At 44.8% G+C, this 24277-nt stretch overlaps 1 protein-coding gene across 2 annotated transcripts in view; it reads right to left on the bottom strand.

Moving 5' to 3' along the window:
* LOC124555265 overlaps positions 1-24277 on the bottom strand; it is a 516239-nt gene that overhangs the window by 65002 nt on the left and 426960 nt on the right. For both annotated transcript variants that reach the window (XM_047129133.1, XM_047129134.1), the window contains 2 exons: positions 23527-23753; positions 14680-14827 (listed from right to left, as the gene is read on the bottom strand). In XM_047129133.1, the coding sequence (XP_046985089.1) occupies positions 14680-14827; positions 23527-23753 (375 nt within the window). The remainder of the gene's footprint in view (positions 1-14679; positions 14828-23526; positions 23754-24277) is intronic.

A 24277-nucleotide genomic window follows, 5' to 3' on the forward strand; every position in this document is an offset into this window, starting at 1 on the left:
TAGGAGGTATGACACCATTTTCGTACTATTCCACCACTATAAAATTTTCTTCATTGGCCGACCGCGAAACATCCTCGAGACTGAGATGTCCTGAAACTCTCCGAAAGATCTGAATGTGGCAGAGCCATGTGTCAGTCATCTCCAAACATTGAAAACATTTCTTTAAGTATCGGTAGACAGACAACCTGTGTGAAAAGAAATATACTCTAAACCTGCTCGCATCTACGACAACACGGATAGTGTGGGATCCATCTCTTGGCTGCAGATCTAATTATTCATGGACGCAAGTCACACCTTTCCACTTTGAGACCCATTTTGAAAAACTTTACTGGCACTCTTTTCAGTCAAACTCATTTTCACAGATAGTTTCTGTGTAATTACTTTCCTCTCCCACCCTCTCCTCCCCTCTCTCCTTTTTCGACCTCAGCAGTGCGTGTCAAACAAATCTATATTCAAAATATAGGTAAGTATTATCATACATTTATCAGTTTCGTTGTAAAAGCTATATTTTACCTTTTTTTCTTTTTTAAAAAAAATGTAGGTGTAGTAATATAAGACACAACACTGATAAAATGATTATCATGAAGCATCTCAAAGTTGTGAACTTTGCTTTTCTACCTATAAAAAAAGTCATACGTAAATGTTGTGTTACAGGCGAATAACTAAGTACAGCAAATATTTCAAGCAATATGTGCAGGCCTTGGAAGAGGGAATTAAGATTTAACGCATAAACGATATCAGATAATGGGCTCATACAACGAGGTGTAGGAAGGAATCATATGTGCCTTTATTGGAGAACCATTCCGGCATGTGAGTCAAGTGACGCAAGGAAATCACGGATAGTACGAGAAAGAAGATTTGCACCAGCCCCTCCCTGGTCTGTGAGAATACAGGTGCATGTTACCTTTTCATCTCCCGACCGTCAAATCTTCTCTGCTTATGCAGGGTCGAAAAATGATTGTTAACATCGGTACAGATATCCGAAACTTTTCTACAATACGTGATCATCTCACGATCGCGCGAAGAAAATATTTTGTGAAAAAGAGTGATGCTCTGCGGCGTCACCCTCAGGCCCGGCGACGCTTTAGTAAACAAAGTGTCGACACGTGCGAAAAAGAAGACCAGCGCTCAGACGTTAACGTGAGATGTAAGGTTTTTTATTTATTTTATTTACACGTAAAGTTCCGTAGGAACAAGTTGAGGAGCAAATCTCCGAGGTCATGGAACGTGTCAGTACATGAAATTACAACATAAAAGTAATAACAGATAAAAATAAATGTTTATGAACCCGAAAAATGTCAGTCCATAAGTTTAAGTAAAAACAATCAACAATACAATCAGAATCAGCTTAATTTTTCAAGGAACTGTTTGACAGAATAGAAGGAGTGACCCATGAGGAAACTCTTCAGTTTCGATTTGAAAGCGCGTGGATTACTGCTAAGATTTTTGAATTCAAGTGGTAGCCAGAGCTCAGAAGTTCATGTGAGGTGTAAGGTGGGTTAATGATGTCACATCTTTTTTATTTTTATTTATTTGTTTATTGTTCCGTGGGACCAAATTAAGGAGAAGTCTCCATGGTAATGGAACGAGTCAATACATGAAATTATAACACGATATTAGAAACAGATAAAATGAAATATAAAAAAAAACATATTCAGGTGACAAGTCGTAAGTTTAAATGAAGAAAATCAAAAATGTAACACTGGAATCTGCTTAATTTTTTAGCTCTTCCAGGAGCTCCTCGACAGAATAGAAGGAGTGAGTCATGAGGAAACTCTTCAGTTTAGACTTAAAAGAGTTTGGGCTACTGCTAAGATTTTTGAGTTCTTGTGGTAGCTTATTGAAAATGGATGCACCAAACTTCACCAAAATGCTGTACAATGCCACCTGGACGTGTCAGAGGATGTGTAGGCCGTCTTACCCACAGTTCTCCCCTTATTTTGACGTCTCCGCAACCGAGGTTAAAACCGCGACGCCGAGCGTTGAAATTAAGCATTTTTCTTACCCGTGAAAACATTTCACACACACCGCAGCTGGGAATCGACATGAGACCTGGCATAAAGGGGGACAACGGAAACATCCTTCCCTTGAGGCGCTGCACACATTATGCAATCGAAGACGACAGTTCGCCGTGTGATGAACAACAGGGCGACGTTCTTGACAATCTTTGACGCTGCTAATACACCAAGGACACTTCAACTTTTATCTAAAGACATTGTGGGCCAGCAACACCAATGAATGTGATCGCACTGTGAGGGCAATTTTTGCTCTGGTGTACGGAGCAGAACGACACGAGACGCTTCAAAACCATTCGACGAAATTTGAGCGTGATCCGAAGCGTTAAAGGGTGCCTGTTTCGCGCCTTTCTGTGGCGTGATCACGGGGGGATGCGACAAGTATGAATAAAACGGCAAAGGGTCCGTCGAAGACTCTCACCCCCCTAGTTCGGCGGTTCTGTCAGTGTGACTCACCCACGTTTGTGCAGCACTTTAAAAATGTACCTCTACAGAGAAAACGCGTGACGCAGCTAGGCAACCACTTGACACGTCTCCGCTCCGGCATGCCTAATAACAGGTGGCCAGAACTCTCAGGGATCTTTTTGTGCAGATACATTTTTACAGTGATCAACAAACGAAGGCGGGTGTCACTGACAGCACTGCCTAACTGGTGGGCCTTAGAGGAACGCTTTGCTGTTTTATTCACGCATGTGTCAATGTCGCGCCCCTCCGTGATCACGCCACAGGAGGGTTGAAAAAACATAACCACCCTTTGATACTTCCGATCGCGTTCCAATTTCGTCGAATGGTTTTGAACGGTTGTGGTTCCACACTGTACACCAGAGAAGACATTGCGGTCGCACTGCACTGGAAATGGGTACTATCAGGTTCAGTGTAGTTACTAGCCGACGATCTCCTTAGAGAAGGACTGAAGCGTCCGTGGGGCGTTAGCGATGTCAAAGATTATGAGGAACTTCGTACTACTTCTCGCCCCACTGTTAACTGTCGTTTTCTATCGCAAAATGTGTGGTATCAACGCCTCAAGGGAAGGGGCACTGGCGCTCTTTATGCCAACCCCGGAGGCCTTTTCATGCAGATTCCTAGTGGCGGTGTGTCTGAAATGTTTTCCTCGGTCACTTATAAGAGAAGCGCGTTATTTCAACGCTGAGCGTCGCTCTTCAAACCTCGATCACGGAGGCGTCAAAACAAGGGGTGAAATGTGGGTAAGAGGGACTGTGGCGATCTTGTAATCCTCTGACACGTCCACGAAGGTGTTGGACAGAATTGTGGTGAAATTTGGTGCCAGTGTGATATCATTAACCAATATTGCTCCTCTTATGGGCTTCTGAGATCAAGCCTTTTTTTTTTCGTATGTGTCGACACATCGCTGTCTGAAGCGTCAGGAAGGGACGTCGCAGGACGCCATGCTTTTGCATCATTACAGACGAAGGTTGTAGGTATTCAAACTTACACGTCGCAGTGGGGAAATAATTACGAGGTTTCGAAGAAGTGATCATATAACTCTGTTGTGAAATGTATTGCTTATGCTCTTGAGAGGCGGTAGGCACTCTACGTCGTGGCTATGCAATGTATGTTGTCTATAAATCAGTCATCTTGTCAACGTGAAAAGTGGTAGGCCGACCAAGTTAAAGTCCCTGATTCGCTTCTAAAAAAGCTTTCTCCGCTTAGAGACACACATTATTAAGATTTTATTGGTGAAAAGCACTCTATAAATTTGCTAGAGTAGGTTGTATGCATACCTGAATAACGGACCCTGCAGGTTTGGCAAAATTTAGTTGTCCAGTGCCGGCGAAAGCTGAAGCACATGTAGTGTCAAAGGGAAGCGTCAGCGAACATTTTGTCTCTAACACAAGTGATTCTTCATCGATAAACGATTTTATACAAAGACTTTGAAATACCGTGCGTCTATTAGGTGCCAACAACGTGGTTCTCTGTCGATACAGGTATGGAGTCTAAAATGCTCTAGTATTAATTGCCGAACTGACTGGGAAGAATATCACAGAGTTACAAAAGTATCAAGGTAGTTTTCTCGCTCTCACATCAGAGAGAAGCGATCTTACGAAACCACACACACGCAACTTATCCTTGGATAGCAGTATTCAATGAAAGCGTCCATGTTACTGCAGCATGGTTTTCTAATGTCATCAACCCACCATCCATAGGTCGTCTTCTCGGCCATTTCCAATGTCTTGGGTTACGATACATTAATTCCGTTATTCACATTCCACCAATTTGCCTGGTTACAAGATCCACTCGCTCCGTCTAATTTTTCAATATTCTCATAATTACGTTCTCCACTCCAATCGCGTTCCGGATCCATTTGTTTGTTTTTCTGTGTCTCACACTAATCCCCAGCAAGCTTCTCTCCATTCATTGTTCCCTGCGTAACATTAAGATCTTGGATGGTTTTCACTTTAACCGCGAATATCCCACTGTCTTAAGTTAAAACTGTTAACATGCAAGTACACTCCCTGACAAAAATGTGATGTTCCAAGAATACATATTCGGATGTCAATGAATCTTCGTACATACAGGGTGTTTCAAAAATGACCGGTATATTTGAAACGGCAATAAAAACTAAACGAGCAGCGGTAGAAATACACCGTTTGTTGCAATATGCTTGGGACAACAGTACATTTTCAGGCAGACAAACTTTCGAAATTACAGTAGTTACAATTTTCAACAACAGATGGCGCTGCGGTCTGGGAAACTCTGTAGTACGATATTTTCCACATATCCACCATGCGTAGCAATAATATGGCGTAGTCTCTGAATGAAATTACCCGAAACCTTTGACAACGTGTCTGGCGGAATGGCTTCACATGCAGATGAGATGTACTGCTTCAGCTGTTCAATTGTTTCTGGATTCTGGCGGTACACCTGGTCTTTCAAGTGTCCCCACAGAAAGAAGTCACAGGGGTTCATGTCTGGCGAATAGGGAGGCCAATCCACGCCGCCTCCTGTATGTTTCGGATAGCCCAAAGCAATCACACGATCATCGAAATATTCATTCAGGAAATTAAAGACGTCGGCCGTGCGATGTGGCCGGGCACCATCTTGCATAAACCACGAGGTGTTCGCAGTGTCGTCTAAGGCAGTTTGTATCGCCACAAATCTACGAAGAATGTCCAGATAGCGTGATGCAGTAATCGTTTCGGATCTGAAAAATGGGTCAATGATTCCTTTGGAAGAAATGGCGGCCCAGACCAGTACTTTTTGAGGATGCAGGGACGATGGGACTGCAACATGGGGCTTTTCGGTTCCCCATATGCGTCAGTTCTGTTTATTGACGAAGCCGTCCAGGTAAAAATAAGCTTCGTCAGTAAACCAAATGCTGCCCACATGCATATCGCAGTCATCAATCCTGTGCACTATATCGTTAGCGAATGTCTCTCGTGCAGCAATGGTAGCGGCGCTGAGAGGTTGCCGCGTTTGAATTTTGTATGGATAGAGGTGTAAACTCTGGCGCATGAGACGATACGTGGACGTTGGCGTCATTTGGACCGCAGCTGCAACACGGCGAACGGAAACCCGAGGCCGCTGTTGGATCACCTGCTGCACTAGCTGCGCGTTGCCGTCTGTGGTTGCCGTACGCGGTCGCCCTACCTTTCCAGCACGTTCATCCGTCACGTTCCCAGTCCGTTGAAATTTTTCAAACAGATCCTTTATTGTATCGCTTTTCGGTCCTTTGGTTACATTAAACCTCCGTTGAAAACTTCGTCTTGTTGCAACAACACTGTGTTCTAGGCGGTGGAATTCCAGCACCAGAAAAATCCTCTGTTCTAAGGAATAAACCATGTTGTCTACAGCACACTTGCACGTTGTGAACAGCACACGCTTACAGCAGAAAGACGACGTACAGAATGGCGCACCCACAGACTGCGTTGTCTTCTATATCTTTCACATCACTTGCAGCGCCATCTGTTGTTGAAAATTGTAACTACTGTAATTTCGAAAGTTTGTCCGCCTGAAAATGCAGTTGTCCCAAGCATATTGCAACAAACGGTGTATTTATATCGCTGCTCGTTTAGTTTTTATTGCCGTTTCAAATATACCGGTCATTTTTGAAACACCCTGTATACACAACGCAGCCTGATATGTGAATGATTAGAGTTGCAATTATCCATGACAGGTGTAACGGCCACCAGGATGTACTAGTGTTATTCGTAAATAGTGTTGTTAGCAGGCCTGGTCCTGTATGTACACTGAACAGCCGGTATGCCCAGGTTTGGCACGGATAACAGCGGTGAGGCGTCGTGATACGGAAGCAATGAGGCTTTCGAAGGTCGTTGGAGGGAACTGGTGCCACATCCGCACAGATAAGTGCAATTCCCGTAAACTCTGGTGAGCTCTGACTCCACGGTCAATCCCATTCCAGATGTGATCGATCGGTTACAGATCTGGCGATTTAGGAGCCAAAACATCAATTGGAACTCGCCACTGTGTTCCTCGAACAACTCTAACACACTCCTGGCCTTGTGATATGGTGCATTATCTCGTTTAAAATGCCACTGGCGTCGGGAAGCATGATCGTCGTGAAGGGATATACGTTGTCTGCAAACAATGCACGATCCTCCTTGGCCGTCACGGTCCCTTGCAGGAGCTCCACTGGACCCAGGGATGCCTACGTGAATGTCCCCCAGAGCGTAAAGGAGCCGCCACTAGCTTGTTTCCGTTCCGCAGGACAGGTTCAAATGGTTCAAATGGCTGTGAGCACTATGGGACTTAACTTCTGAGGTCATCAGTCCCCTAGTACTTAGAACTACTTAAACCTATCTAACCTAAGGACATCACACACGTCCATGCCCGGAGCAGGATTCGAACCTGCGACCGTAGCGGTCGCGCGGTTCCAGACTGTAGCGCCTAGAACCGCTCGGCCACCCCGGCCGGCCGCAGGACAGGCTTCAAGCAGCTGTTTCCTTGGAAGATGACCGATCACGACCTCCCATTGGCATGATGAAGAAGGTATCGCGATTCATCAGACCATGCAACGCTCTGGCACTAAGATAACGTCCAGCGCCGACAGTCACGTGCCCATTTCAGTCGTAGTTGCCGATGTGGTGTTAAGATGGGCATATGCATGGGTCGTCGACTGCGGAGGCCCATCGTTAAGAGTGTTCGGTGCATTGTGTGTTCAGGCATACTTGTGTTCTGGCCAGCATTAAAGTGACGTTAGTTCACCGCCTGTCCTGTTTTTCCAGTATGCAAAACGACGCCCGACATCTGTAATGAAGGATGGCCGCCTAACCCCATGACGTCTGGACGTAGTTTCGCTTTGGTTTCGCCACAGCACTCCTCGAACACCTGACAAGTCGTGCAGTTTCCGAAATGCCAGTACCGAGTCTTCGGGCCGTCACAATCTGTCCTCGGTCAAACTCAGATAGATCGCGCGCCTTCTCCATTCTACACACGGGCAGCACGTCCACTGATACTAAATGCACCGTGCGTGTATCTGACTAGCAGGCATTCCTTGCCAGGTGACGGTGCTATCTCCGCGATGGATTTATACCGATAGTAGGTCGGTGGTAATAATGTTCTGGCTCATTAGTGTGGGAGGCGAAAACAGCGTCAGTAGCTGAGTGATCACTGTGAAGGAAACGTAGACGGCACAGTTTCGTGTGAGATAGCATTATCAGCATCTGACGGAGTTTGAAAGGGGCCTCGTTGCGAGTCTCCGTTTGGTCAGCTAGTCGAATGATGCAATATCCACACTTGTGGGACATTTTGGTATGACAGTGTTTCGATCCAAAACTCCATACGATTGTGTGAGGAGGCATACTTGTAGTCAATGTTCTGTTCGATCACGTCTGACCACCGAAAAGGAGGCTTGCCTTATTGTGCACCAAGCACATCTTAACTCCTCCACATCAACACCTGCCGTCCGACAGGAAATAATCGACTGCCTGCAGCATTCTGTGACATCCCTTACCATTGCTGTGAGGCTAATACCAGCTCAATTAGGAAGTTACCATCCTACGCATAGCACAAACGGCTGCGTTTAGAGTGTTGCCATGATTGGGAAGTATGGACTGCGGATGAATGGAGTCGCGTTGCGTTCAGCGATGAATCCGGTTGTCAATATCCTGGATGGCCATCGCCGGCGAATAAGACCTCAATCTGGGGAGAGGCCACATTCTTCCAGTCACAGCGGTTTTACTCCTGTCGTGGGGAACCATCTGGTATGACTTCAAGTCACGGCTCGTAGTGATTGAGGGCTCTCTGGCGGCACAACGATGCGTCGCGGACACCCTGCGTCCTCGTACATTACCTGTCACGTAACAGTATTTTGGCGCAATTTTTCAACAGAACAATACTCATTGACACACGGCACGTGTATCTACAAACCTATGTGTGATGTTGAGGTACTCCCGTGGCCAGTAAGATACTCAGATCTGTCCCTGACGGAAGACACGTGGGAACAGCTCGGACGAAATTTCATCCCAGGATATCAAGGAGCAGTTTCAATACTCGTGGGCCATCTTGCATTAGGAGGCACCCTTCCGAACCGAATCAGTGCATATACCCCGGTAAGAGAGGGTGCAACATCATACTGATAAATAGGATGATACCGCCAAGTCCTTTGTAAATTTGATTGATTTTGTAATCACTGAAATGCGTAACATCACATACCCTCTCAACTCGTTAACTTTCATTTCGTTTCCACCTTTCCATCTGGGTGCTTCTCTTTTCTGTCAAGCATTCTGTTATGAACTTTCCGTTTAAAATATGTTAAACTTAATTATGAATACAGTAGTTTTTCAGAAGAGCTCCAGGCCACTGTTTGCTCTTCTGGTTACTTCCTTTTCCATTCATCGAGTGTTGCCTTCAACCGTCGTAGCTATTAATGGTCCACCCGATGAAGTTTCGGAAGTGGTCTTATAAGTAAATTTTCCTCGAGACATTTAAGTCTCATATTTATCTACGATAATGATGGAACCTGAATAAAACGACCATGACTTCAAATATTTGAGTGCTATTCCAGTGTGCAGATAACGAAGAAATTGAAGAAATGTATGATGAAATAAAAGAAATTATTCAGATAGTGAAGGGAGACGAAAATTTAATAGTCATGGGTGACTGGAATTCGAGTGTAGGAAAAGGGAGAGAAGGAAACGTAGTAGGTGAATATGGATTGGGGCTAAGAAATGAAAGAGGAAGCCGCCTGGTAGAATTTTGCACAGAGCACAACATAATCATAGCTAACACTTGGTTTAAGAATCATGAAAGAAGGTTGTATACATGGAAGAACCCTGGAGATACTAAAAGGTATCAGATAGATTATACAATGGTAAGACAGAGATTTAGGAACCAGGTTTTAAATTGTAAGACATTTCCAGGGGCAGATGTGGACTCTGACCACAATCTATTGGTTATGACCTGTAGATTAAAACTGAAGAAACTGCAAAAAGGTGGGAATTTAAGGGGATGGGACCTGGATAAACTGAAAGAACCAGAGGTTTTACAGAGTTTCAGGGAGAGCATAAGGGAACAATTGACAGGAATGGGGGAAAGAAATACAGTAGAAGAAGAATGGGTAGCTTTGAGGGATGAAGTAGTGAAGGGAGCAGAGGATCAAGTAGGTAAAAAGACGAGGGCTAGTAGAAATCCTTGGGTAACAGAAGAAATATTGAATTTAATTGATGAAAGGAGAAAATATAAAAATGCAGTAAGTGAAGCAGGCAAAAAGGAATACAAACGTCTCAAAAATGAGATCGACAGGAAGTGCAAAATTGCTAAGCAGGGATGGCTAGAGGACAAATGTAAGGATGTAGAGGCTTATCTCACTAGGGGTAAGATAGTTACTGCCTACAGGAAAATGAAAGAGTCCTTTGGAGAAAAGAGAACCACTTGTATGAACATCAAGAGCTCAGATGGAAACCCAGTTCTAAGCAAAGAAGGGAAAGGAGAAAGGTGGAAGGAGTATATAGAGGGTCTATACAAGGGCGATGTACTTGAGGACAATATTATGGAAATGGAAGAGGATGTAGATGAAGATGAAATGGGAGATATGATACTGCGTGAAGAGTTTGACAGAGCACTGAAAGACCTGAGTCGGAACAAGGCCCTCGGAGTAGACAACATTCCATTGGAACTACTGACGGCCTTGGGAGAGCCAGTCCTGTCAAAACTCTACCATCTGGTGAGCAAGATGTATGAAACAGGCGAAATACCCTCAGACTTCAAGAAGAATATAATAATTCCAATCCCAAAGAAAGCAGGTGTTGACAGATGTGAAAATTACCGAACTATCGGTTTAATAAGCCACAGCTGCAAAATACTAACACGAATTCTTTACAGACGAATGGAAAAACTAGTAGAAGCCGACCTCGGGGAAGATCAGTTTGGATTCCATAGAAACAGTGGAACACGTGAGGCAATACTGGCCTTACGACTTATCTTAGAAGAAAGATTAAGGAAAGGCAAACCTACGTTTCTAGCATTTGTAGACTTAGAGAAAGCTTTTGACAATGTTGACTGGAATACTCTCTTTCAAATTCTAAAGGTGGCAGGGGTAAAATACAGGGAGCGAAAGGTTATTTACAATTTGTACAGAAACCAGATGGCAGTTGTAAGAGTCGAGGGACATCAAAGGGAAGCAGTGGTTGGGAAGGGAGTAAGACAGGGTTGTAGCCTCTCCCCGATGTTATTCAATCTGTATATTGAGCAAGCAGTAAGTGAAACAAAAGAAAAATTCGGAGTAGGTATTAAAATCCATGGAGAAGAAATAAAAATGTTGAGGTTCGCCGATGACATTGTAATTCTGTCAGAGACAGCAAAGGACTTGGAAGAGCAGTTGAATGGAATGGACAGTGTCTTGAATAGAGGATATAAGATGAACATCAACAAAAGCAGAACGAGGATAATGGAATGTAGTCGAATTAAGTCGGGTGATGCTGAGGGAATTAGATTAGGAAATGAGACACTTAAAGTAGTAAAGGAGTTTTGCTATTTGAGGAGCAAAATAACTGATGATGGTCGAAGTAGAGAGGACATAAAATGTAGACTGGCAATGGCAAGGAAAGCGTTTCTGAAGAAGAGGAATTTGTTAACATCGAGTATAGATTTAAGTGTCAGGAAGTCATTTCTGAAAGTATTTGTATGGAGTGTAGCCATGTATGGAAGTGAAACATGGACGATAAATAGTTTGGACAAGAAGAGAATAGAAGATTTCGAAATGTGGTGCTACAGAAGAATGCTGAAGATTAGATGGGTAGATCACATAACTAATGAGGAAGTATTGAATAGGATTGGGGAGAAGAGAAGTTTGTGGCACAACTTGACCAGAAGAAGGGATCGGTTGGTAGGACATGTTCTGAGGCATCAAGGGATCACCAATTTAGTATTGGAGGGCAGCGTGGAGGGTAAAAATCGTAGAGGGAGACCAAGAGATGAATACACTAAGCAGATTCAGAAGGATGTAGGTTGCAGTAGGTACTGGGAGATGAAGAAGCTTGCACAGGATAGAGTAGCATGGAGAGCTGCATCAAACCAGTCTCAGGACTGAAGACCACAACAACAACATTCCAGTGTCGTAGAGCTCTGGCAATAGAGACGATTTAGGGGGGAAATGAGCTGAGGATATGTGAGACATCATTATCGCAAATAACTATGAGACTTAAATGTCTCGAGGAAAATTTAATTATAAGATTTGTACGATTACCTGAGGTACAGGATTTCTCCATTACGTCCAACGCTGGGGTGTTATTCCAGTGCCGGAGAGCCTTGGAAATAGTGACGATTTAGGGGGAAAATAAGCTGAAGATATGTAAAAACTTGCCTAGTAAGCAAGGAGACCCGAGTTCAAGTCCTGGCCGTGGCACGAATTTTAATTCATTTATTCAGCTTCCTTCATTTTCGGAAGTGAATCCAGTCATCATTTACTACCACGCACGATGTTTCGTTAGGGCATCTGCCAGACATTATCACGTGAGTTATCGAAGACGTACATCGGCTTCGCACGTTACACAATTTACTAGCGCACTGTCTGCCTTTCACACAATAATCGATGTCATAACTGGACCGACCACAGCATGAAGCGCCATCGATGCGGGAATGGGGAAACTCAGCTGTGTGGTGGGTTGCCGCTCGCGTGAAAGTCTCGATCGGGACCAGTGTAATACTTACCCTCTCTGATCAAAAGTAACTAGACATCCTTATGTAATGCAGAACTGACCACCAGACGTCGCGAGAGGCGGACCTGCCAGTATAAAAGAAGGTGGGTAAAACTGTTATGTCAATAGGGAAGCAGGGGACCTCAGTGACTTCGAACGCGGACTAGTCATTGAAAGGCACGCGCGTAAAAAATCCATTAAGGACATCTCAGCCCTGTTACAGATGCCCCAATCGACTGTTGATGAAGTGCAAAAGTGAAGGAACAGCCACACCTAAGCCGTGGCCAGGTAGCCACATGTTCCTGACAGAGAGAGACTGCCGAGCACTGCGGAGGCTGCTTGTAAAAAATCGCACTAAATCAGCGGGAGGAATCGCTCGTGAGTTCCAAAATGCTGCTAGCAGTCCAGTTAGTACAATGACTGTGCGTAGGGAGTTAAAAACAATGGGGTTCAGTGGACGAGCAGCCCCTCATAAGCCAATACTCAGTGCTAAGCGACGCTTGAGGTGGTGTAAAGAGTGACGTCACTGGATAGTGAATGACTGAAAACGAAGGATTTGGAGTGATGAATCACTCTGTACCCTGTAGAAATCCGATGGAAGCGTTTGGGTTTGGTTAACGCCTGGAGAACATTACCTGCCATCATGCGTAGTACCAACAGTGAAGTAAAGAGGAAGTTGTGTTACAGTATGGGGATGTTTTTCATGATTTGGGTGTAGTTCCCGTATTGCTCTTTAGAAAACGCTAAATTCGGCAGGATTTGAACATATTTTACAGCATTGTGTACTGAGTTCAGTAGATCAACAGTTAGGGAGACAACTATTGGATCAGCATGAGAGTGCAATCTGTCATAAACCAACATCTGTTAGGCAATTGTTTGTGAACAATGACATTCCTAAAATGGACAGGCTTGCCCAGAGTCCCGACCTGAACCCAATGAAACACCTCTAGCATTAGTTAGAACGTCGATTTCGACGTGGAGAGCAGCGTCCAACATCACTGTCTCTCTGGTTTTCGGATCTTGAGGAAGAATGTGGTGCCACAGACATTCAAACACCTCACTGAGTCTCCCCAGTCGAGTTAAATCCGTCATAAAGGTGAGGGATGTACAAATTCCTTATTGATGTCGACTAATAGATGGTTCAAATGGCTCTGAGCACTATGGGACTTAACATCTATGGTCATCAGTCCCCTAAAACTTAGAACTACTTAAACCTAACTAACCTAAGGACATCACACACATCCACGCCCGAGGCAGCATTCGAACCTGCGACCGTAGCGGTCGCGCAGTTCCAGACTGAAGCGACTAGAAACGCTCGGCCAGACACCGTTTCCTTTTAAGTGATATGTTCGTTAGCTTCACCAGCTTAGAAGCAAATTTTCATCTTCCAACCTATCCTAAACCTCGGCCTATGCTACAGATCAATCTGTCACCAGAACATTCATATCGAGTGAAGTGGCGCTGTGGTTAATACAATGGACTCACGTTAGAGAGAACGACAGTCCAAATCCCTGTTCGGCTATCTTGATTTAGGTTTTCCGTGATTTCCCTTAATCGCTTAAGGCAAATGCCGGGACGGTAGCTTTGACAAGGGCGCTGCCTATTTTCTTTCCTATCGTTTCCAATTAAGAGATTGTGCTCCATCGTATTCCATTGTAATTCTTCTTTACTGTACCTTTATTGCGAGAGGAAGTTGGTTTTTTTTCGTGAAACATTCTTTGGGTTCGCCAACTCACATCCAAATTATCACCTTCAACCTAACCTAGACGTTAGGCTCTGGTACAGATCAATCTGTCACCACAAGCTTTATTTGAAGCAAGTATTCACGAATCAACAGCGAAGAAGAGAACGGTTTCAGTTTTGGCACTAGAGTTACACTGCCTCTTGTCTCGCCTCTTTTTGGTTAAGTGAATATAACGTCCCACTGACGTATTATCAATTTTTGAGCAGTAGAGAAACACCGTCTCTGTAATCCCTGGCCGGCCACGGTGGCCGTGCGGTTCTAGGCGCTCAGTCTGGAACCGCGTGACTGCTGCGGTCGCAGGTTCGAATCCTGCCTCAGGCATGGCTGTGTGTGATGTCCTTAGGTTAGTTAGGTTTAAGTAGTTCTAAGTTCTAGGGGACTGATGACCACAGATGTTAAGTCCCATAGTGCTCAGAGCCATTTGAACCATTTTTGTAAATCCTGGTGTACTCTGTCATCTGTTCTGAGGGGACACTCGGGGAAATAATGCGATTTCATGCATTTCTAATAGATAGGTGCTGCCCTGGTTTAAAAGCGTCCTGTAATACCTTCCCTACGGTCTCCTGAATAGTGAAATCCCAAAAATGAATTAGCAGTAGCAAAAATTATTATTTTATCGTATTTCATTGAATTTTTGGTGGATGCACAATATTCAGAATTGTCAGTCTTGGTAGGCTGCAAAAGGTGAGCGCTACGGTGAGGTTGTACGTGACGTTCTTCCACAATAATAACTCATCATTCAGCGATACAATTTCAAGATTCCATACTAATGGTCCATTTGTAAAATACTAAGGCATATACTTACCCGAAGCTCAGAGATGCACAGTAGAACTCGAAGTTTTCTCTAGCGCGTGTGCATTCCGACCTACAGATCATTTCCGTGGGGACATTGAGGACTTTCTTGACGACCGGCGGCAGCAGCTGCGCCGGCGCTCCGTAGCTCACGTAGCACGCTGAAACACGCATTTCTCATTGGCAACTTGTTTTCAATTCATTTATTGCTTACTTAAAGACCTGTTGCTTCATATTTTAAAAATATGTCATACATTTTCCAATTTTTCCATGTAATAACGTAAGTAGTTCTATAATGTGAGCAAATATTGTTTTCATAAATAGAAAATCAAAGTAATAACAATGAGCTGCAAACAAAATTGAAAGAGTTAAAGGAAATGGGACATGTTAATTTAAAATCTTACAAGAGGAGGCCGCCAATTGTGAAATTCAGATTCGATTCATACTGCGCATAATAAAAGCTCATGGCCAGAGGTGTAATGTGGCAAAGCACCAAGATGCACTTCTCAGCCGTTGTCGAGAAAATCGACATTAAAATAAACCGTTGCGGTGAAATGCCCTCTACGGTTAATAGTTTTATACAGCGTCGTGGCGCAGCGGTAAGCGCTCGGGTTTGTAATTGGAAGGTCGCCGAATCGAATCTCGTGCCATGCAACATTTTTTTTTTTTATTATTAGGTTTCTGTAATTCAAATTATATATATATATATATATATATATATATATATATATATATATATATATATATTAATGCATTGCTTATGCATTTTGGTGAAGGCGGATCGCTCTCCAATTGTACCGCCTCCATTTTTCCGTTTGTTTAACAGGGTGTACCAAAGCTCTCACGTCCGCACTGATTTTCGACGATGTTATAAGTTGCGCTAGGGACCGCATCTACCTTCTTTCGAAGTTAGCAGGCAACTACGCTTTTATGCGGCGGCTCGTTTCGACCCATTCAACATCTGTCCTTCAAGTGTAACGAGCGAGTAACGGAGCTTATATTTCATACCTGCCACAGCAAATTTGTGTTCGTGGGGTCTCTATTCTAATTCGAACGTTTGACTTACGCTATACGTATTCGTTTCGGAATATCGTTTCTACGTCTTCCGTTAACTATACGTGGTTAACATTATGAAGACAATTAATAACATTTGTGAAATACATCTTTGTTTGCGGAAAACATAATGATGTTCGAAGTCGCCAGTTTTTCCACGACAAACGACCTGCAACAACTTATTATATGCATAATTGTTGCAACTGATTGCCGGGAATTTATATATATATATATATATATATATATATATATATATATATATATATATATTATATATATATGTGTGTGTGTGTGTGTGTATACACACATTTGAATAACAAAAAACAAATACTAAAAAAAAAAAAAAAATTGCATGGCGCGAGATTCGATCCGGCGACCTTCGGATTATGAACCCGAGCGCTTACCGCTGCGCTACGACGCTGTCGATAATTATTATTTGTTGAGAGTATTTCACCGCAACGGTTTATTTTAACTGTCGATTTTCTCGACAACGGCTGAGAAGTGCATCTTGGTGCTTTGCCACATTACACCTCTGGCCATGAGCTTTTATCATGTGCAGCATGAATTGAATCTGAATTTCACAATTGGCGGCCTCCCCTTGTTAGTAATTTAGGAGAAACTAATAGAGAGATTTGTAGTTTTTTTATTTACTATTTAAATAAAGTATGAAATGCCATGGCTATTGTATTTTATTAATTTAAGAAGTGGCACGACAGCGAGAAAAGGAGAAAAACTTTCTTTAGAGTAATATTCGAGACAACTCACAAGCCTTGGTGCCAGTATGAAGTCAGACTTGTTGACAACAGTACTGTAATGGCTCGGCGAGGACAACAACGTCGTGTAAAAAGGTGACTAGCAGATGCTGGCATACAGCCACAGTGTTCGAGAACCTTCTGTAAGTTTCTGGAATAATCTTATGGAACACCTTCGGAAGAGCCTGGGGTGACATTTCTACTGCAGAAACTCGCACAAAAATCGCTTAAAAACCAGTATATAAACTGCCGATGCAAGGGGCAAGACAATGATTACCAGGAAGCAGAAGAAGCAGTACTACAAGCGAACCTCAGAGTCACTACAGAGTGGCACTTTGATGCTGCTGCACTAAACTACGAGAAGAATGTCCACATTCGAGGGAGGACTACAGAATTTCCGACAAGTATCCGGTAATAGTTGTTATCTTGAGTTTTCTGTCTGTTAGAAAAGAACAGCCTATGTAGAGTATGTGTCTAGTCGTAGCAACAACTAATACTTTGCATTTTCTGTGTGTCATAATATGAAGAGTAACAAGCACTGCCTCACACTTGCCTTCGATTGGGAATTAATGTGTATAGTCGCAATTAGGTCTCCTAAGTACAGAACTCTGTTTGTGCGGCAGTTGGTCACACTGTTATGAAGAGTGCTTCACGCGCTGTGTGTATGCGCACGCCGCGCCGAGGCGCTCAGTCTTGGCTTGGCAGCCGTTGAGAATGGAGCTTCCGTTGGATGTTATCGCTAAGTGCGAATTGAGCGCAGTTATTCGGTTTTTGAACACAAAGGGCACTGCGCCGAATGAAATCCATCGCCAACTGACGGAAGTGTATGGTGAGTCGTGAATGGATGTCAAAAATGTTCGTAAGCGGTGTAGAGAGTTTGCAGCTAGTCGGACCGAAATTCACGACGAACAAAGTTCAGTTTCTGAGGAGACAGTGTTGAAGGTTGAGCAAAGCATGTGTGAAGATCAGCGGATCACCCTGGATGACGTCTGCACGTTGGTTCCTGAGCTTTCCCGAAGCACCGCTCACAGAATTTTGAGGGAAAAATTGAAGTACCAGAAGTTGTGCGCAAGATGGGTGCCACGTATGCTGACTGAGAACCACATGCGGCAACGAGTTGATGCTTCCCGCGCATTTCTTCACCGCTTTGCAGCCGAACAGGACAACTTTGTGGATTCAATTGTCACGGGTGACGAAACCTGGGCATACCACTTTACACCTGAGAGCAAGCAACAATCACGCCAGTGGCGGCATCCTTCTTCGCCAAAGCCGCGGAAATTCAAACAAACGCAGGAAAGGGGTATTGTTGGTCGACTTTATGCCCACTGGGACCACAATTAACGCTGACAGGTACTGTGAGACTCTGAAAAAACTCAAACTGGCAATTCAGAATCGGAGAAGACGAATGTTGAGCAAGGGCGTACACATTCTCCATGACAACAGTCGCCCACACATCGCTCGGCAAACCGTTGCTCTTCTGCAACAGTTTCAGTGGAACACAATCACCCAGCCACCCTATAGTCCTGACTTGGCGTCCAGTGACTATCACCTGTTCCATAGGTTAAAAGAACATTTGACCGAAAAGCGATTCAGCTCCGACGACGAGGTGAAATAAGAGGTTCATAACCTTCCGAACAGCATGGCGGCGAGCTGGTATGACATGGGCATACAAAAACTGCCACAGCGTCTACAAAAATGCATCGACAGAAATGGTGGTTATGTCGATAAATAGCTTAATGTTCAAGCTGTAAACTGATGTAACCCATTGTATAAATAAACAGGTCTATGTACCTACAAAAACCAGGAGACCTTAATTTTGGGATTATCCTCGTATTAATATTCGATATTTTCTGTGCTTCAGAAAATAGAAAGGAATAAGTGCAGTGTCGTGCTTGTTTCCCACTGTGATCAAACTGTTTGTCTTGTGTACTGTTGGAATGAGTTGCAAGGAGGGCGCTAACTCTCATAGTGAAAGGTAGAAATAAGGCCCCAGAAGTTTATGGCAAGGATTATCACACACAGTGATAGGGTGTAATTGGTGATGCGCTGGGTCATGACAGAAATATAAATTATATCTACCGGAAATTTGAAACCTTCAAATTATTTATTGAGTCTGAAGGAAGTTAAATGACGATGGGATAGATTAAAGATGAGTTGTAGATTCCCGCCACCACATTTCAGCGAAGTAGTGGGGGGGGGGGGGGTTAGGATACTTCGGAAAGACATCGATCCTTCGAGCCTTGCTCCCGCCGCTGGTTCATGTTGTTACTATGCTATGGGCCTATTTGTATTTTACAGGGTTTGTGTGTCTCCAGGTACAGTAACCTCACACAGACTATGCACAAGGGATTTGGTCAAAGAAGCTGTCGTCATCATCATCTGTATTGTTGCTTGGGTCAGTTTCACCATCTTCCTCTTAGGTGTCTGTTACATTGACTGTAATGACTTGGGTCTCATGTCAAGTATATTTTGTCGTTCATTCGGGTAATGACTGTGCAGGGCCTTGGAAATTGAGCCTGCCGTACTACCGACTTCTTTCCACGCTGTTTCGTCTCTAACCTCATTTCATAAGTCCTCGTATATGACTCGTCTGTCTAGTCGTCTGGCCTGTGTGAGAAGTGTGCAGTCTATTACGACGTGCTGTGGAGTGACATTTGAAAGGTAAGTTTCGTCATTGTTTTTCACACCGAAACTTCATTACCAAAAACAAATACACCGTGGCGTAATGAACTACACACCTTGCACTACTTTAAAAAAAAAAAAAAAAAATTTCAAATGTGTGTGATTTCACCGGTCGGGGTGGCCGAGCGGTTCTAGGCGCTACAGTCTGGAACCGCGCGGCCGCTACGGTCGCAGGTTCGAATCCTGCCTCGGGCATGAATGTGTGTGACGTCCTTAGATTAGTTAACTTTAAGTAGTTCTAAGTTCTAGGAGACTGATGACCTCAGAAGTTAAGTCCCATGGTGCTCAGAGCCATTTGAACCATTTGTGTGAATTCCTAAGGGACCAAACTGCATAGGTCATAGGTCCCTAGACTTACACACTACTTAAACTAACTTATGCTAAGAACAACACAGACGCCCATGCCCGAGGGAGAACTCGAACCTCTGGTGGGAGGGGCCGCGCCGCCGATGTGGCCGAGCAGTCCTAGGCACTTCAGTCCGGAACTTCGCTGCCGCTACGGTCGCAGGTTCAAATCCTGCCTCGGGCATGAATGTGTGTGATGTCCTTAGGTTAGTTAGGTTTAAGTAGTTCTAAGTTCAAAAATGCTCAAATGTGTGTGAAATTTTATGGGACTTAACTGCTGAGGTCATCAGTCCCTAAGCTTACACACTACTTAACCTAAATTATACTAAGTGTTATATCCGAGCCAGTAATGCCACCCGAGCCCGCTGCCAAAAGGTTGGCAGCATCAAAGTCCGGACGCCGTCCGCATAAGCAGCGCCAGCGAGACCCCAAATCGCCGCAAGTCTGCGCGCGCCACCGCTGGCTTCTGGCTTCTTAAGCGCTGGAGTCGCGAGCGCTAGGACAGTTCTGTATTCGCCGCTCAGTTGTATACTCGCCACCGAATTGTGTACTTGCTTGTCAGTTGTGTGTTCATCGCAGCAGAGTTGTTGTTTGTCGTCAGCCGACGCTGACCTAGCCGCTCCGACTCGAACTAGACAGATTTCTGTAGACACGGAGTTCACTACTGTGTTTCTGTATCTTCGTTAATAAAGATAAGTACCGACTTTTATTTAATCAGAGTGTTTGGGTTTTCATCTTTCTGTTCACTGTTCCAGCGGACCGGTCGGCCCGCTATTAAAAGTGTGGCGGTGACTTCGTAAGCCGTTTCTACAGCGAATTGTTTGTCGCTACGAACGCCGCCACAAAACTAAGGACAAACACACACACCCATGCCCGAGGGAGGACTCGAACCTCCGCCGGGACCAGCCGCACAGCCCATGACTGCAGCGCCGTAGTCCGCTCGGCTAATCCCGCGCGGCCAGTAGTTCAAAGTCTAGGGGACTGATGACCTCAGATGTTAAGTCGCATAGTGCTCAGAGCCATTTGAACTATTTTGGAGGGGCCGCTCAGTCCGTGATAGGACGCCTCAAACCGCGCGGCCACTACTCGCGGCTCACTATTTTTCGACATAGTCACCACTGATATAAAGAAATATACTGTAGCGTGTAGTCACTTCGATGAAACCACTCTGGTGAAACTCGGTGCCCTGCGATACAAGGGCTTTTCGCGCAATCTGCTCCATCTCAGCAATGGTTTGGAAGTGACGCCCCGAGAGTGCGGCTTTCAATGCAGGGAACAGATGAAAGTGCTCCTTAAGCACGCAACACCAACGACCAACCATTTGATGAGACGTGGCTTCTTCACCATGCACGGTCTGTAGGCATTCATGGACGACAGACAAAATAGTCCCAAGTGCCCATTCATACTGGATAACACCACGCACTTCCATTGGCGACCACATTATCCATACAAGTCCGTCTGCCATCGTTATTTGTACTTGATAAGCTTTGGCCACGACGGTCTGCTACTACTCTCTCTTCTTCGGTGCTCTGCGCATGTGTCATTCCTCCTCCGCTGACGCCCCTTCCGTCATTGAACATGCAACGGGTGTGAATTCACATGGCGTTGTTTTGCATCACCTGATGTACCAACTTCTGTTTAAAAAACAAAGACAAAACTTACTTTCGGTACGTCTCTCGTACATGACACCCATTACATGAGGGGTAAATGCATAGGGTATGGGCCATGTCCGGTCAGGTCGTGGACCGTGCCCCTTCTGGGGCCGATATGTCTGATTGCTAAGCGTGTAAGCTGGCTGTAATTTAGCACCTTACAGGTACTCATCCACATACTTTGCCGTGAACTACAACCACAATTAGATATCATTTGATAAGTTGTACATCGTGTATATGAATATTTAAAGCAGACTGATATTGTCACGTACGTCTTGTAAATAATTGTTAACGCTTATTGCATGAAAGGTGACGGAGTGTCTTTATTATAAAAATGGCGTAATGAATGATTGCCTGTACTAGTAGCGGTTGGAACGCCAGTGGAGATGAAACGGCAGGCAGAACTCAAGCTCTGGGTGAAGACCCGCACAGGTGTTGGTCCTGCTTAAACACAAGAAGTAGCTAGACAGACGTCGTGGCACCTGAGCTCTGGAGCACAATAGGATGACGGTCGGCTGCTATTGTAGTAGGGACCGGAAGAATAACCGGATAATACTCCCGAGCACTGAAAATCTTGGAGGCAGGCGAGAGGAGGGATGAAACGGCACCTCGGAAACCACGCAGGCTGGGTTATTTCCAAGGATTTTTACTCAGAAGCGTACCATTGTACGAGTATAGGTTTTCCCCCGCAAACTTTCCGCACTGGACGACAAAAGACTAAAATGTGGTTGGTCGGCGTTCGGAAGAATCTGTAGAGAGGGAGACTATTTCGTGGTTTCGGGAATATGATACGTTTTCGGAATTACGACGGTGGGGAGCCGAATCTTGCTGGAAAGCCAGCGGTGGAGAGGAGAGGTCTTCCGTTGTGAGCGCCCGTGTGTGACGGTCGTTCGATATCAGCTTTGTTGATACAGACGGACTTGCTGTCTTTGCTCTCAGGAGAGTTAATAGTTAGAACAGTTAGGCGCTGTGCTGTTGCGAACCTATGCGATTCTGGGCTTGTTGGTAGTTGTCGTTGAGTACGCAGCGTTCAGTAATTGAGAGCACTTCCTCTGCCTATACTTATGTTGAGACGCTATCTGAACTCCCTCCTTGTGGCTGCGAGTTCGCGTTTCTCGTCTGTAGAACACAGAGAGGAGAAAACAGTATTAGAGTATATTAGTCAGAGGACCGCCTTCTGTCGTCCTAGTGTTTGAAAGAGTTTATTTGTGGATGGAGTTCTTCCATCGTCGCAGACGAGTACGAGAACCATCACTTCGACGCACCGGGTGCAGTACATACGGTGATATCGCAAATTACTTCTGCTTATTAGGGCTATAAAAGCTAAACAGCTGTGATCACGTTAGTTTAGTTCCACCGAGGTTCCACACCACCGTAAATCATCTTTCAAAGTAGTGTCTTCTAGTGTTTGGTACGAAGATGATGTCAGTCATTTTGCGTTATTGATATTAGATCGCGCAGTCATAATAAGAGGCAGAGTTGGGCAGTTGATTAGTAATTTTACTGAGAAACTGTAAACTTCGTAATATAAAGTTAAAAAAAAATCTACAATAAATATGTAAGCACGAACAGCGTTTATCATTTAGTAGTATTAGTTGCCTTAATCATTCATTTATTTTTAGGTTGTAATTTATGTGGTGTCACCGCCAGACACCACACTTGCTAGGTGGTAGCTTTAAATCGGCCGCGGTCCATTAGTACAAGTCGGACCCGCGTGTCGCCACTTTCAGTGTTAGCAGACCGAGCGCCACCACACGGCAGGTCTAGAGAGACGTACTAGCACTCGCCCCAGTTGTACGGACGACGTAGCTAGCGATGCACACTGACGAAGCCTCGCTCATTTGCAGAGCAGATAGTTAGAATAGCCTTCAGCTAAGTCAATGGCTACGACCTAGCAAGGCGCCATTAGCAGTATATTGTCTGAAACTATAGAGTCTCACTTGTATGGTCAATAGCGATGTACCAAGGATGGATTAAAGTTAAGTATTCCAGAAGCTACGTACTTTTCTTTATAGCATTCATTACGTATCCTGTTACAGACCTATCTCTTGCCTGCGTGAGCTAAACGCGTGCCTTTCGGCTACTTCCGTGGCGTGGCTGTCTTGCTACGCCACAACAATTTATATGTTAAAGTCCATTAAGAGATCCTAAGATCTGCTTCAGGGGGTAGTCAGACAGGGTCAAATCTTCATTTTAGCGTTTATTATTTTCCGTTGCGGAAATTCATTTTACACCCGCCTGGAGTAGTATCTTGGTAGCGTTCCCTGGTATTGGGAAATAAGGTATAAACTCCCCGGCCCTTACCCCATTCCATTGCCAACTATGTGAGGGCGTACCTTCGTACCCCATTCCATTGCCAACTATGTGAGGGCGTACCTTCGTCCCGGAGCAGCGGCGGCTCGCGACCCCCGACGCCCGGCTGGACCGGCGGCTGTGGTGGGGGAATAGGGAACGGCGGCTCGCAGCCGCGGCCGTAGCTGCCGCGCTCGTACAGCTCATACTCCAGGTCGTCCACCAGCTGGCGCAGGGGACGCAGCTCCGCCGCCGGCCAGTCCGACAACTGGCAGTTATCCAACGGGCCGCCGATCACCGGCGGGCCGTAGCTGAAACATGACGGCAAGATTGGCGTTAACCCTTAACTACATTCGTGGGGTGATTTATTATCCCACACATCACTCTTTTGTTCGCAATTCCGTTCCTATGACAACGTTACCAATCCACTTCTATTTAATCTTAGTATCGGTTGTACTTTTGCGTTGTGAAGGCGCGTGCTCATCGGCGTCTATTATTTCCGTAGGTAGGTACTAGTTCGGGTCAAATTTACTATAGACCTATATCTCTAATGTCGATCAGTTGTAGAATTTTGGAACACGTATTATGTTCGGGTATAATGACTTTACTGGAGACTAGAAATGTACTCTGTAGGAAACAGCATGGGTTTCGAAAAAGGCGATCGTGTGAAACCCAGCTCGCGCTATTCGTCCACGAGACTCAGAGGGCCATAGACACGGGTTCACGGGTAGATGCCGTGACTTCCGAAAGGCGTTCGGTACGGTTCCCCACAGTCGTTTAATGAACAAAGTAAGAGCATATGGACTATCAAGCCAATTGTGTGATTGGATTGAAG

The sequence above is a fragment of the Schistocerca americana genome, chromosome X (genome assembly GCF_021461395.2).
Source record: "Schistocerca americana isolate TAMUIC-IGC-003095 chromosome X, iqSchAmer2.1, whole genome shotgun sequence".
Lineage (NCBI taxonomy): Eukaryota > Metazoa > Arthropoda > Insecta > Orthoptera > Acrididae > Schistocerca > Schistocerca americana.